Source organism: Temnothorax nylanderi, unplaced genomic scaffold (genome assembly GCF_030848795.1).
Source record: "Temnothorax nylanderi isolate EJ_2023f unplaced genomic scaffold, tnyl_v1.0 TNYL_tig0871_pilon, whole genome shotgun sequence".
Lineage (NCBI taxonomy): Eukaryota > Metazoa > Arthropoda > Insecta > Hymenoptera > Formicidae > Temnothorax > Temnothorax nylanderi.
Genome location: NW_027249933.1, coordinates 36607 through 51994, shown reverse-complemented (window position 1 = coordinate 51994; position 15388 = coordinate 36607). Strand labels below are relative to the sequence as shown.

At 32.7% G+C, this 15388-nt stretch overlaps 2 protein-coding genes across 2 annotated transcripts; one reads left to right on the top strand and one right to left on the bottom strand.

Moving 5' to 3' along the window:
- The first annotated feature begins 1553 nt into the window (after nt 1-1553).
- Nucleotides 1554-8495, top strand: LOC139785725 (RCC1-like G exchanging factor-like protein). The gene is made up of 9 exons (XM_071724886.1): nt 1554-1676; nt 4676-4919; nt 5137-5394; nt 5498-5780; nt 5852-6024; nt 6421-6579; nt 7607-7734; nt 7807-7938; nt 8114-8495. The coding sequence occupies exons 2-9, from the start codon at nt 4808-4810 to the stop codon at nt 8189-8191; spliced, it is 1323 nt and encodes a 440-aa protein (XP_071580987.1). The 5' UTR covers nt 1554-1676; nt 4676-4807; the 3' UTR covers nt 8192-8495.
- Nucleotides 8205-15322, bottom strand: LOC139785722 (uncharacterized). Its single transcript, XM_071724882.1, has 17 exons — nt 15085-15322; nt 14845-14959; nt 14685-14731; nt 13823-14015; nt 13040-13205; nt 12225-12418; nt 11441-11599; nt 11185-11348; nt 10642-10976; nt 10281-10392; nt 10066-10195; nt 9837-9976; nt 9551-9748; nt 9277-9426; nt 9038-9198; nt 8744-8951; nt 8205-8580 (listed from the first exon to the last, which is right to left on the bottom strand). The coding sequence occupies exons 3-17, from the start codon at nt 14722-14724 to the stop codon at nt 8444-8446; spliced, it is 2487 nt and encodes an 828-aa protein (XP_071580983.1). The 5' UTR covers nt 14725-14731; nt 14845-14959; nt 15085-15322; the 3' UTR covers nt 8205-8443.
- Between the last annotated feature and the right edge of the window lie 66 nt (nt 15323-15388).

The following is a 15388-nucleotide window of genomic DNA, read 5'->3' as shown; positions in this document are numbered from 1 at the left end:
TAACCGTGTGTATTGTTTGTTTAATAAATTGTTTCTATTTTAATCCAATATCTCTCTTTTGGCGCTCGTGATTTGGTCGTTTAAACATGGATAGCTAAAATTATATACTTAATAAGAGTAAAAACAACACTACAATTTTTTTCTCGATAGTTAATATTTATTTAATTATTATTATGCATTTAAATATTTTTAAATATTATGCTATACTGTGCTAAAGTTAATGTTTTTAATGTAGGACTTTTTTCAGATAAAAAAGCGTATGGGCAAAAACAAGGATTGCTATTTTTATACATTATCCTTACAAACTTTAATTTTTATGTTTGTTAATATTTATTTAATTATATTTGTAAATTTTATATTTATAAATTTCATATATAATATAATTAAATAAATATATATTTATAAACATAACAATTAAAATTCGTAAGTGGAAACATAAATGTAACGCAACGCATCGTCGATTTGCCAACTCGAGACTCGACGCTTGGTGAGACACGAGACGCGATACCCGAAATGCGTGCTAAGCAGCTACAGCTACATCATAATAAGGAGACAGCAGATCGTATGTCTGTCCTTCTCTCTTCGCTCGAACTGGCTCGAAGCTTGCCGAGTGTTGCCGAGCGTCGAGCGCGGCCGCCGCGGCCAGCACATCCCCTCCATACAAGTATTATGCATTACCGACGCTTTCGACATAGCACGGAACAGAACCAAAAGATCGTGCACATAGCACGGAACAGAACCAATAGAGCGTGCACATAACGCGTTACCCATCAGAAATTTTCGTGGACATGGCTACGTAGTTCAATATGCACGTTTTGTGCACATAGAGGCGCTCATGGACGGGGACCACCTAAAATGCGGGCATGACCACTCTCATCCTTCTCTCTGATTAGAAGCAAAAGACATGCTTGCAACTTTTTTCTTTTCATATATATATATCGCTTATAATAATAATTTTGACAAGCCATATTACACGCAGCACACAGCAAACAATGCAGACCAATGCAGACTGAATACTGAATTCGTGGTGTGAACGGAGAGTTCAGATTCAATGATTCGCAATCCGAATCCAATCCGCGTCCGCAATGCGTAGTGTGACACGGGCTTAAGAGCCTCCGCATAAGCTCTCGCATTGTAACGTAACGTAGATCAACGCACAAGAAACGTATAACGCCATAACGGTCGTAAAGCCCGTATCAGACTACGGATTGGGATTGAGATTGGATTGAAATTTAATCAATCAGAACAGAGAAAACTGATCTCAAGTTTAGTAAACTTTGCTCTGAAGCCGTGATCAGACTACGGATTGGGATTGAGATTGGATTGAAATTTGACCAATCAAGTCGTGATCAGACTACGGATTGGGATTGAGATTGGATTGAAATTTAATCAATCAGAATAAAGAAAACTAACCGTAGGCTGAGTTTCCACTGAGCGCGTCACGCGTCGCGTCGTCCGTCGTTAACCAATCTGAACGTTCCGTCACGAATAATGTAATAAAATAAGATGTTTTGATTGGTCGCGATGGATAACGCTACGCGTGACGCGCTCAGTGGAAACTCAGCCGTAGTCTGATCACGGCTATCGGCTTCGAAAACATCGGAAAGATAATCGATTTTCGAACAAAATAAGCATCGATGCTGAATTCATCGATCGATGTTTGACCATCCCTATAGGCAAGGATGCCAGCCAGTGGTGGGGATGGGCAGAGATGCCAACTCTACGGTTCAACAACGCAGCCGAGCGCTTCGGCTGGCTTCGGCCAGCTTCGAGCGTCAGCGGTAGAAAAGGATAGACAGATCTGCTGTCTTTTTCTTCTCTCTCGAGCTATGGCTATTGGCTATGCGATTTCGGATCTCGTGAATGCCGAGTTGACGAGGCGACCAGGCGACGTGTGACATTATATCGGCGCGCGACATTAATTATCGATGTATTTTCCTACATATTAATAAATCTAAAAAATTATTTAATAAAGAATTATTATATACATTTTTTTATATGTTAATACAAAATTAAAATTTGAATTAAAATATAAAAATCCACTCTTGGTCAATATGTACGTTTTTTTATTTAAAAAGAATCACTGTTTATTCAACAATCTCTATTTAAAGAATTAATTTCAGCGCAATATGATATTATTAAGTACTAAAAAAAATTATAGTTTATACACTGTTCTTTCTGTCTTTGAATTTATTTTCCATTAAATGTATAACGTACATATTGTTACTCAACGGAAACCGCGAGAAGGTGGTGGTCTCTTCCGCCAGGAGGAAAATGTAAAAATAATGTTTGCACCCTGGGTGTGTGTGCGCGCGCGTGTGTGTGTGTGTGTGTGTGTGTGTGTGTGTACACTACACATGCATTTATGTTTCACAAGCGATCGAGATGTCTATTACGGAAAGATTTCTTACGCTTCTAATTTTTAAGCGTGATGTTCATTACGGACATTATTTATTACACGCTTATACTCTTTAAGCGTGATGTCTACTACGGACAAGATGTTTTACACGCTTATCATTTTGAAGCGTAATGTCTTTTATAAACAAAACTAGCTTTTGAGCCCGCGCGAAGCGGGCGTATCTCATTCTCTTTTCTTTTTGTAAATCCCTTTACCAGTCATCGCCCAAATCAATCACTTTTACATTTTGTATCTGTAATTTTTAGTCAATTTTATTTTTTTATATTTATATTTATATTTTATTTATATAAAAAATTAGGATATTAAAATGGTGGACTTCCACACCACCCACGTTTCCTGTTTTTTGACGTAGAACTACGTCTTTGTCGACAGTAAAGGGGGGGGTAAATCCAGGAGCACAGATGACTTTTATGGGCGCAGAGCAGCCGATTTTTAAAAGCGCAAAGCAGCCGAATTTGAAAGGCGCAGAGCAGCCAATTTTTATGGGCGCAAAGCAGTCGAATTTGAAAGGCGCAGAGCAGCCTATTTTTATAAGCACAAAGCAGCCGAATTTTATGGGCGCAAAGCAGCCGATTTTTGTAGGCGCATAGATATTTTATACCCTTCTCTAATTAAAGTACCCTCTTGAGAATGCTACATAGAGTTGTCCGTGAGCAAATACGGATTGTGGCAGATAAATTCCAACTTCTTCTAAAGTTTGTCCCTGAGATTTATTGATTGTCATAGCAAATGCCACTCTAATAGGAAACTGTCTTCGTTTGAGCTTAAACGGGAGCTTAAACAAAATTGTTAATAATTTAATCATCCGCAGCATGTAGCCTTAAAGTACTGTGGTCTTTTTTAACAGCACTAGTGTATAATTTGTCCGCCGACATAAGATACAAATGTTTGTCTTCAATCGTCATGCTTATAGATGTTTCTCCTTTTGCCTTCAATGCTGACTTAAAAATGCAAGTGGCATGACGATTGAAGACAAACATTTGTCTCTTATGTCGGCGAATAAATTATACACTATAGTGCTGTTAAAAAAGACCACAGTACTTTAAGGCTACATGCTGCGGGTGATTAAATTATTAACAATTTTGTTTAAGTTCCCGTTTAAGCTCAAACGAAGACAGTTTCCTATTATAGTGGCATTTGCTATGACAATCAATAAATCTCAGGGACAAACTTTAGAAAAAGTTGGGATTTATCTGCCACAATCCGTATTTGCTCACGTACAACTCTATGTAGCATTCTCAAGAGGGTACTTTAATTAGAGAAGGGTATAAAATATCTATGCGCCTACAAAAATCGGCTGCTTTGCGCCCATAAAAGTCATCTGTGCTCCTGGATTTACCCCCCCTTTACTGTCGACAAAGACGTAGTTCTACGTCAAAAAACAAGAAACGTGGGTGGTGTGGAAGTCCACCATTTTAATATCCTAATTTTTTATATAAATAAAATTGATTAAAAATTACAGATACAAAATGTAAAAGTGATTGATTTGGGCGATGACTGGTAAAGAGATTTACAAAAAGAAAAGGGAATGAGATACGCCCCGCTTCGCGCGGGCTCAAAAGCTAGTTTTGTTTATAAAAGACATCACGCTTTAAAATGATAAGCGTGTAAAACATCTTGTCCGTAGTAGACATCACGCTTAAAGAGTATAAGCGTGTAATAAATAATGTCCGTAATGAACATCACGCTTAAAAATTAGAAGCGTAAGAAATCTTTCCGTAATAGACATCTCGATCGCTTGTGGAACATAAATGCATGTGTAGTGTACACACACACACACACACACACACACGCGCGCGCACACACACCCAGGGTGCAAACATTATTTTTACATTTTCCTCCTGGCGGAAGAGACCACCACCTTCTCGCGGTTTCCGTTGAGTAACAATATGTACGTTATACATTTAATGGAAAATAAATTCAAAGACAGAAAGAACAGTGTATAAACTATAATTTTTTTTAGTACTTAATAATATCATTGCGCTGAAATTAATTCTTTAAATAGAGATTGTTGAATAAACAGATTTTTTTTAAATAAAAAAACGTACATATTGGCCAAGAGTGGATTTTTTTATTTTAATTCAAATTTTAATTTTGTATTAACATGTAAAACAATGTATATAATAATTTTTTATTGAATAATTTTTTAGATTTATTAATATGTAGGAAAATACATCGATAATTAGTGTCGCGGGGCTATAATTATGTCACGCGTCGTCTGGTTGCCTCGCCAACTCGGCATTCACGAGATCCGAGGCCGTATTATCCTCTGAAAAGAGGCAAGAGCCAATAAAAATATAAGAAGAAGAAGATAAAAACTCAAGAAGAAACTGGAAGAACTGTCAAATAACCTGTACATTTTATATATCTTGAGAAAACCTATGAGAAATGCTCAGCGCGGGAAGAAGTTGTCTTTTACGACTCACGAGAAATGTTAAAAATTTGCATTTAGACAACCAGAAGTCCGTACCTTCAAAGCCTGAGCTTAAAACTTTGCCAAGTTAGAAAACATTTATTTCAAATATTATATCTATATATATGGCTACGGTACGGTCCACTTAACACTACAAATGCTTCGAAGCATTTCTCTTCTTTCTTTCAGTGAAGGAAGAAGGCGAAGAAGAACACTTCAAAGCATTTCTAGTATCAAATGGACTGCAGCCTACCTATATCAGCAAATCAAATTGATAGATTACTTGAAATCACATTGTTTGCAGTTTTCCAATATCCAATAAGTCAAGAGGACGACCGCAGAGTGTACGTGTGGGGTCTTGCGGAACACGGTGCTCTTGGTGAACTAAGGGCATTGAGAAAGAATAACGTTTCGTATCTTTCAAAACCAAAAAGATTGTCCTTTGCCGAGCGACATAAGGTAACAGATATTGCTTGTGGATATGGCTTTACAGCTTACGCTGTGCATTCTTTGGATAAGAATATTGTTTATGGGACTGGCATAAACACAGATTCACAACTTGGTAATTGACTACTTTAACTAATATTATATGACGTATTATTTGTCTCTGTTAGGAACAAATTTTGATTTTAAGAATCATAGCTTATCTTTTTTTTTTATAATAGGCCATAACCTTGATGAGAAAATTCCTAATATGGTATTTATTCCAAGGTCAATAACCTTGCCGTTGCAAGATATCTCGACTAAAGTTATAGGTATGGCTGCTGGAAGAGCACATTTATTAATATTGACGACAGAAGGTCTGTTTACATTGGGTAATAATGCATATGGCCAATGTGGCAGACCAATTATATTGAGTGAAAATTATGAGAAAAGTATGGTTGTGCATTGTATATCTGATGTTAAAGGGAACAAAATTATTGCAGTAACAGCTGGTCAAGATCATAGGTATAAAATCACTTCACTGTTAAGCATTTACAATTCTTATCATGCATTTTCTCATTAACATTATATAACAGCATACTCTTGACAGAGACAGGTGAAGTATACACATTTGGCTGGGGTGCTGATGGACAAACGGGTCTTGCACACTATCAAAATGAACATCGACCGAGTTTAGTCAAGGGTGACCTAGCAGGACAACGTATAATCAAAGTTGCTTGTGCCGCTGATTGTGTATTAGCTCTTAGTGGTATGTAACAAGTATATCTAGACCTAAACCAAATATTTATATAATTGGGAAAACAATTAAAGTGTTTCTTGGTAAATATGTGAAATAGATAATTGTAAAAGAAACTATGCCACAAGAATTATCTTTGAGTATAACCATCTCTTTTCTTTTTTGTGACTCAAGAAGATAACACGTAAGATTACAGGTTACCTTAGAAGAGAAGAGAAGAGAGAAATGTACCTAAAGGCTTTTTTGATTCAGAGTTTTTCTGTCATCAACTTTGCTAGGAACTGACTGCTTGGTCTAGCATATACATAGTATATATATTGGCATATAAAGATTTATTTTTGTCAGAGATTACAGATAATTTTATATGTATAAATAAAATTAAATTAAATTAAAATATTTCTGTTACAGATAAAGGAAAAGTATATGGTTGGGGTAATTCAGAGTATGGTCAGTTACCAGTCGGAGAAAATAGTTACCAAATAAACATTGCTACAGAATTAGATACACAGGAATTAGGACACATTATAGACATTGCTGCAGGTGGAAGTTTTTGCATGGTCTTAAACAGTAAGTTATAACATAGGCTAGTCATATTAGACATCAAATCGTCCAATTAATCTTCCCAGGTTGCAACCATCATGAATCGCTTTGATTTGAGGTGCTATAAGTGGGATTTATTTTGCTTCGCAAAATTAACGCAGAATAAAAAGTTATTAACAATATTATGAACAAAAAACACGATTTTTTTTCTTTTTTTCTCAAATATCTCGAAAACTAAGCAAGATAGGGTGACTAACTATACGTACTTTTTTTGTAGAGCGTAAAATTATCTACAATAATGATCTGAACAACATTTATCGTTAAGTCAGTCGTTTAGCTTGCACGCGCCGTCAAAGTCCGAGACTCGGATCCCGAAAATCCTCGATTTCATCGTTTTTTTTATGTTGCGCCGGTGATTTTTTTCTGTCATTTAAAATGGAATTAAAAATTCCCAAAAAATCACATCATCAGAAAAAGGGTCTAAAAAATCGGTTGCATCATGAAAAGTATTCTTTGTAGTTCTCAGATGATGTGATTTTTTGGGGATTTTTAATTCCATTTTAAATGACGGAAAAAAATCACCAGCGCAACATCAAAAAAACGATGAAATCGAGGGTTTTTGGGATCCGAGTCTCGGAGTTTGACGGCGCGTGCAAGCTAAACGACTGACTTGACGATTAATGTTGTTCAGATCATTATTGTAGATAATTTTACGCTCTACAAAAAAGGTACGTATAGTTAGTTACCCTATCTTGCTTAGTTTTCGAGATATTTGAGAAAAAATAAAAAAAATCGTGTTTTTTGTTCATAATATTGTTAATAACTTTTTATTCCGCGTTAATTTTGCGAAGCAAAATAAATCCCACTTATAGCACCTCAAATCAAAGCTATTCATGGTGGTTGCAACCTGGGAAGATTAATTGGACGATTCGATGTCTAATATGACTGGCCTAACAACGTTAATTCACCAATTGTTTTAATGATTATTATTTATAGTTCCTGTTTAAAAGTATTAAATATTTTTTGTATTAATTTCTGTGCATTTACATTATAGATGATGGTAATGTCTATGTATGGGGATATGGTATACTCGGTCTTGGACCTCAAGTGCAGAAAGTATTAAAACCAACTATAATTCCTCCTACATTGTTTGGCAATAATATATATAATCGTACTGTCAAGGTAATTAAAAAAATTTGAATTACATTAAAAAGTAATAAACTGTACATCAATGAAGTTTTCACACTTTGTTAGGTAACAAATGTATATTGTGGGATTAGTCAATTGGCAGCGCTAACTAATTCAGGAGATTTGCACATGTGGGGTTGCAATAAATTTGGATCTTTGGGATTAGGACATGTAAAAGATCAATTTTTTCCTTTAAGGGTAAATTTATTATCATATATTTCACAAATAAAACACGATTAAAAGAATAAACAGGACATAAAACAACGCAATATTATACTTATGTATACATATAATATATAATATATGTGTAATATATATTATATATGTACATGTATGGAAATTTTCCGTCTAATATTTTGTGTTCTTGCAACAGGTTGCAGTGGGGGCTCAAGTGAGAAAGGTTGCCTGTGGAGTGGACCATACAGTAACTCTCTGTAAACCTTTTATTTAAAAGAACAATACCGTTTATTTGTTATCGATTTATTTATGCAAGCAGTTTCACAACACTTTCTTATTTTGAAAGTTTCAGTGTGTCATTATACATATACAAATGCAGTGACTACAAAATATTTTGCATACCCTATCACAAAAGAGCAGTATTAAGTGATATTTACAATTCTAATTCTATTTTCACTAATGTTCAAACACATTTATCTTATTTGTTAAGGAAAATTAACTTGTGTAACATTTTTTGTATCATTTATTACAAAAACATGTATATCATGCTTATGATTAAAACGAAAATATTTAGTATATTTATGCTTGCACTACTTTCACATACTAGATTCTCATACGAGATGGTATATTCGATCATATGAGCAAATCTGCACACGTCTGGCTCTAAAAAAATATAAACAGGAGATATGTAAGAAAAGATAACATCTCGATCAGACAATATTCATTTAGCATAAAAATATGTATACTTGAAAATGGGACGTTAACAATTGCTACAAATTATTAGATTTTTTAATTTAACTCATTTTATAACTTTCTTTGTACTTACTTGTACATTGATAATTTGTAACTGAAGAATTAGCAATAATTGTTAAATATAATGGATCACAAAGATGTATCAAACCAGCATCACCGCAGGAAAATGTAACAGTATGTACATCATTATTTATCGACTCACATGAGCTACTTGTCATATTAATATTTATGAAACGTCGCGATGTACATACTCTTAGATTACCCCAACCGGATCCTTTGATCTAAAAAAATATTTATAATACATATTCAAAGAGAAAACATGTTCAATTATTAATTTTTCTTACATTTTGTGTAAGAAAAATTTTACCTTTATCTGAGAAACATGGCTGCTGTCAGTGGAAAAGAAATAATTGGGATGAAGTCTGTACGAAACAACTGTTGCCGGTTCAATATAATCGATAAACGAATTGGTAGATCCAACGGAAGAATAATCGGCTCCACATTGCGTATTGATTAAGCGCTGTGGAACTATAAATAAAAATACAGTAAATTATATTGTAGAATTATGTAGATTTCAAAAGAAATGACATCCGTCTGTCTATCTACCTTGTTTTATTCTCGCAATTAGTTTAGCGATCGTTGCTGAACCTCCTATATCACCCACAGCGGTTGTAGAGAATAAATCATTTGACGGATCACTTACAAGATCTGCCCATTTGTCTATTGATCCGTAAGCCAATATAAGTAATGTGGCATCTGCAATAATATCGATAATCAAGCCTCATTAAATTTACATTATCGCAGAAAGCTATGGAATATTGCTGAACTAAATGATCGATATAATAATTTTAGTATGCAGTTTTTATAGAAAGCAATTTACCTGGTACTTTCTCTCGCATCTGCTTGATCTGTTCTATACAGTATTCCTTGTCGGAACTTGAAAGAGATGATGTATATGGAATAATTAAGACTACATCAGATTTTGCTTGTCCAAGACCATTACGTTCATCGTTCAATTTCTTTGTTTGCAAAATACGTAATTTGTCAAGTGATTTAGGAAGATCGAAACCGCTAGTAACTGAAAAAAAGTAACTTTCAATTTAAATCGCTCGTAACAGGATATAATCGTTTAACGCATATGTTAACATGTAAATATGCAAACATACCATTCGTATAATGGGTTGTATTATAATAACCGATGTCTAAAATACTATTGGTAGTATTAATCATGATACCGCCATCACGGCCATTAATAACTGTAAATTGACTGTTATATGGATTTATCTTGATATTATCCAATATGTTTCTATCAAGAAAAATAATAAAGTATATTTTTTGTGCATCAGAATTATGTTTGTCTAAGATGGCTTATATATGCGTGTAAGTTATACTTACGCAATAATTGGTTGTATCGCGTTAAAAGACCACGTTGTATCGAGAATAATTGTCAGATCAATAGCGACTTGAATAACATCGTTGAAATTTTCCATCTCAGATTGACATGTTAAATCCTTATTCATTTCTCCTGAAAGTTATATGGTTTACAGTTTACTTCTTATTTTGTCCCTGAGTATTTTATTTCGCAAAATACTAAATACCAATACACTTACCAACGTAACGAGACAGCTCGTCTGTTGCTTGTGCCGCAAATTCTTGCATCCTATCATCGTTTATTGTAGCTCTATGCAGATATTCTTCCAAAACTAGTGAAGCAGTGTACGCCTATAAATAAAGTTCTTTAATCTATGCCTCAGCCATAAGATTTGATCTATAATTTTTAAAAGTTTTATACGTCTGTGCAACGATCTTATTTACAATTTCTTCTTATCAAAATTAATGAATTGATTGTATAATCTATTACGCAGTATAATATAATATATTATATATAATTATATATAATATATATATATATTATATATAATTATATAATATATTAAATATAATATATTATAATATATTATGCAATATTACCTGTGCAGACATTATCGATTTCGGTATCGTTTGGAATAATGTTTTCCGATCGCATGCTCTAATTGAGGAATTAAACAATCCGTGGGAGCTATAATACTGATCCAAAATCTGCGACAGTCTCAAAGTGGGCACTTTGGAATATAAGGCTTCAATTTCGCTAGCAAGAATTAATCCGTCAATGTCACCTCTAATCTCAGCCGTGGTAAATTGTAATTTCTGATTGGATTTCAAGAAATACCAACGGGGCATAGCCGACGAATTCCACATGCCGTTTACACCTATACTAATCTTCTCATTTGTAGGGCCTTGCATTAAAGTAATTTCAGCTAAATCACCTGCGAGTATGTAAAATTGTATAATCTCTCTGCTGCAATGGATGTATTCAATAATTAAAAGTTGATAAAATAATTTTGAAAAATATATGAATGAGTTTGTGACCCATCAATTTAACGCTAATTTTTTTGGTCAATTTTCTTGAACATCTTTTTTGACATATAAAACAGTACAAAACATTAACACAAGAAAAAATTAACGCTTTGTTACCAGCTATAGTTGCCATCCATTTATTATCCAATAATAATCTTGATAGATTTGCCTTTCTCTCTTCGTTCTTTTCCTCAGGAAACACATCTGAGAGCTTTACATATTCGGGTTGCAAGCCAGCAGCTATACCAGCAATTAGCGGCCCGGCAGAAACAGGACCCCACCTATAATAAAATTCATTATAGGACAAATGCGCGCGCGTGCGTGTGTGTGTGTGTGTGTGATTATATGAAATTTATATATAAAATCTACATACCTAGTTTTTATAACGCCATTCTCCACAGGACATTTACTTAGCGGCGGCAGGTTGAGATATCGAGCGATCTTCGGATGATTCGGCGGTAATTCCGGATACAAGGCGTTTGGATGAAACACGTGTTCAGTAACTCCGTTTTTATTATTGGTGATAACATCGCTATGTTCGCAACCAAAATTTTCAGAAATAAGTACCTACAGATGTATTTATTGTATGTTCCAAAAATATATCGCGTATAGTAAAGATTGTAATAAAATTTTTATTATCCCGAAACAGTCTGATATATTACGGTGATAATAGCGACATTTCTATTTAAAGAATGTTTTAGTGAAGCGGATTGCAATTTAAAAGAATTTTATACAGCTTGAATGCAGTTGCTTTTATAAAAGTTGTCGTTTTACTATGTTTGTGTTTTATATTAATATTAATAATTTTTTAAATAAAAAAATTGACTAACTGAAATTAATTAAAAATTAATTGACTAACAGCATAAATTTGTTATACACATTATAAGTTTTTGTATTTCTAGTTATATAATGTATGCACAGTTTAAATTTAAAATAATCAAAAATAATGTGTAACTTTTACAATGCGTTGTTTATAATTTTTATCAACACGACTGACGCGAAAATAAACATAATTATATAATTAATTATCAATTTTCATAGCAATAAATATTACAATATCGTTACATTCCAATTTTACAACAATATTGAAAACAAATATTTTTTATACGATTTACATTATTTTTTCACAATACATCATGTTACATTGTATTACTTACATTTGTTCGGGTGTTAAGGTTTCGACATCATCGTGCACATCCAAATTTGTATTGGAATAAGTGGAATTACTGCCATTGGAATAAGTCACACTTCTCGCGCTTCTATAAGCATTGTCGGTGTATCTACATACCGTGTTTTCGTCCCCTCTTTCAAAGATTTCAATACTGCTAGACAGCATAAAATGAAGAGTGCACTGCAAAAATATCCGCCAAATAAAATGCTGTATAGACTTTTATACCTGGTAAAAATTTTATATAAAAATATACATAAATATATATAATATTATATATAAAATATGTCCATATATATGTTTTCTTTCTCTTGTATAATCTCTGACCTTATATATTAAAAAAAATAATAAGAACAATAATAATTAGAGAAATAATTTGTGCATTGTTTCTTTTTACAAAGAGTAAAATTACGGTTACACAATATTCTATATATAATCTGCATCTATATATAATCATTTTATATATGATTATTACATTTACATATAATTATATATTAGTAATTTTTTCTCATTTTTTCAAACTTTATTTTTTATTAAAAACAATGAGAAAATTATCCTCTCTTAATTATTTTTTAATTTTTCTTCTCATTATTTTTCCTATATGAACAAGGTTTTATACAAGAGAAAAAAAAACATATATAGATATATATTTTATATATAATTCTATAACTTATATATGTTTTAAAATGAAAATTTTTTTATCAAATACGTGAAATGTAAAAGTCTGTTCTTTTGAAAACTACACTATTCATTTTTATACATTTAAAATTTAAAAGGTTGTGTATGGTCTTTTGTCAAACTTACCCTTTCGATATCAGTGAGTATGTTGTCCCAACGAATAAGGTCCGTTTTTTCGGGTATGAAGCGAGTTATTACTACATATTTTTGAGCTTGGCTAGCTGCTCTATATGGCAATACACCAGATTGCTCTATTACGTTTGGATTTTTTTCTATTCCATCTTGGCGAAATCTATGGTTTTTAATGAAATATTAATATGCATTTCAACAACTTCAAACTTAACCCTTAGCTGGCACTGTGGGGTATTAAACGCTCCAGCCTAGTTCAGCTCTAATTTAAGCCTCCCTATAGTACGAAAATAGTACTAAAAAATGGAAGAGTTAAAATATAAGAGTTATGAATTTTTGAGTAAAAACAATCATTTTTTCGTTTTCTTTTACGTTCTTCAATTTTTTTCATACTTAATATTACATTTTATCAAAATAACCTATGACATTTGTTAAAACAACATTCGAAGACTATCTTGGAATTTTTTTAAGTAAAAAAAATCAATAGCTTCCTCGTAGTAAGCATTTTAGTAGTGGGGTCTGAAACAACCCCAGAGGGCCAACTATGGGAGCTTTCCAGCAAGCGACCCAAGTCGACACAAGTGTCGTTTTGTCTTCGTTCTTCATTGCCAACAAAGAAAGACAGAGCGACGTTTGTGTTGACTTGTGTCGCTTGCTGGAAAGCTCCCTATGTGATTCTGGTGAAGTGTGCCAGCTAAGGGTTAATTCTTGAAACTTTCACACGTGAATATATCTTTTATATGACACTATTATATATATGAAAATCAGAATTTCTTTTACCTATGCATAATCCCAACAGTTAAGGTTCGTAAATCCCTGCTTGATTCCGATTTCTCGATTTTTTGGAGAATTGCGATTAATGTATTCAAAGTATGGGGTAATCTATTATCTTTCTCTAGAAGATACTTATTTTCGTAACATTCTTTGAGAGTTGATGAAACACTTCGATATATAGTTTCTTGCGCGAAAACGCCTAAAATAATATGCGTAATTAAAATTAAGATTAAATCGCATTGTTTACACAATTATAATATAATTACTCTTACATATATTTCAATTGTATTTATACATGTCATATTTTAATTTTTCCGTAAATTGTCAAGCAAATGTAGTAAATATTTAAAGTTACATTTTTACAAATAAAAAAATGTAAATTATTAAAATTTATTATATATAGGTACATATATCGACAATTTTTTATGTTTTAACTTGAATTAACTTTAAACCATTTTTAATAAATATCCCTGGTGAAGAAACACTTTCATAATGTACTTGCAATAATACTACACTTACAATAATCTTTAAGAATTTTTCATGTTTTAAATTGATAGATTTCTAAAAAAAATACCTTAACATCTTCAGATTTTAAGTTTTCATCAAAAATTGTAGAATGAGAGATCTTGGAATATTTCAAAATTCACACATAGAAAGAATTTCAGAAAAGAGATTATAGACTTTCTCAACATTTTTGAAAAGTGTTCCATTTGTATAAAAAGTCTAACAAATTTTCTAAAAAATTATAAAATTTATATGAGAGTTCTGAAATATATATAATGTGCAGAATTTCAAGAAAATTTTTCACCAGAGATATTGTACAGCAAAATTAATTGCGCATCGTAAATTGAAATAATAAATTTCTTACCAAGAGTAAATAGAATAATCCAGGAGTATAATTTAATCATTTTGCGACTGTAAAAAACGAAAAATATAGAATAATTTCGTCTCTTCCGAATCGAATATTTCCATTTAAGTTAATATCAGAAAAAGAAATGTAAGTGCATTTGAAAATTCAGGAAACTTACCCGACTCTCTCACGCTGTTACTGCTTTTATGTAAGAAAGACACGCTAACCCTTCGGTTTCACTTAACGAGGTACTACACCACACCTTTTTAGAGACATAGTAACACCTACCATCACTATCAACAGATAAGATACGATATGTTATGAGTAATCTACCCCCACTCGATCGTAGACATGACCCTTATTAGAGAACAGATCGAAATCCAATCGTTTCATAAATATATTATGAGATTTATATTACTTTGTAAAATTAGTTGTCACGAAATCGCACGTAAAATTATTTGACAATCATTCCTCCGCATTTGGACGCACCATGTTGCCGTCAGATCAATAGAATTGGATTAAAATTTTGTTAATAAACGAGAGATAAGAGCACATTAATAGAATTTAACACAATTAAACAGATTAAACAGATGTGATTTTAGTCGAGCTAATACTTCTCTCTTAGGGAAAATTTCAACTCGTAATATATATAAATCTAACAAGCGCAGATTGCGCAGTCACAGCTATCTTATCAGCATTAAAGTAGAACGTAATCTTACTAT

What these genes read in the sequence shown, in the direction of transcription:
- LOC139785725 (XM_071724886.1), top strand. Translation starts at nt 4,808, where the DNA reads ATGCTCAGCGCGGGAAGAAGTTGTCTTTTACGACTCACGAGAAATGTT. An exon ending in TGAGCTTAAAACTTTGCCAA is followed by an intron (nt 4,920 to 5,136) that starts GTTAGAAAACAT and finishes CATTGTTTGCAG; the next exon opens with TTTTCCAATATCCAATAAGT. An exon ending in AAACACAGATTCACAACTTG is followed by an intron (nt 5,395 to 5,497) that starts GTAATTGACTAC and finishes TTTTTATAATAG; the next exon opens with GCCATAACCTTGATGAGAAA.
- LOC139785722 (XM_071724882.1), bottom strand. Translation starts at nt 14,724, where the DNA reads ATGATTAAATTATACTCCTGGATTATTCTATTTACTCTTG. An exon ending in TACTCACTGATATCGAAAGG is followed by an intron (nt 12,419 to 13,039) that starts GTAAGTTTGACA and finishes ATATTTTTGCAG; the next exon opens with TGCACTCTTCATTTTATGCT. An exon ending in AATTGCGAGAATAAAACAAG is followed by an intron (nt 9,199 to 9,276) that starts GTAGATAGACAG and finishes TTTTATTTATAG; the next exon opens with TTCCACAGCGCTTAATCAAT.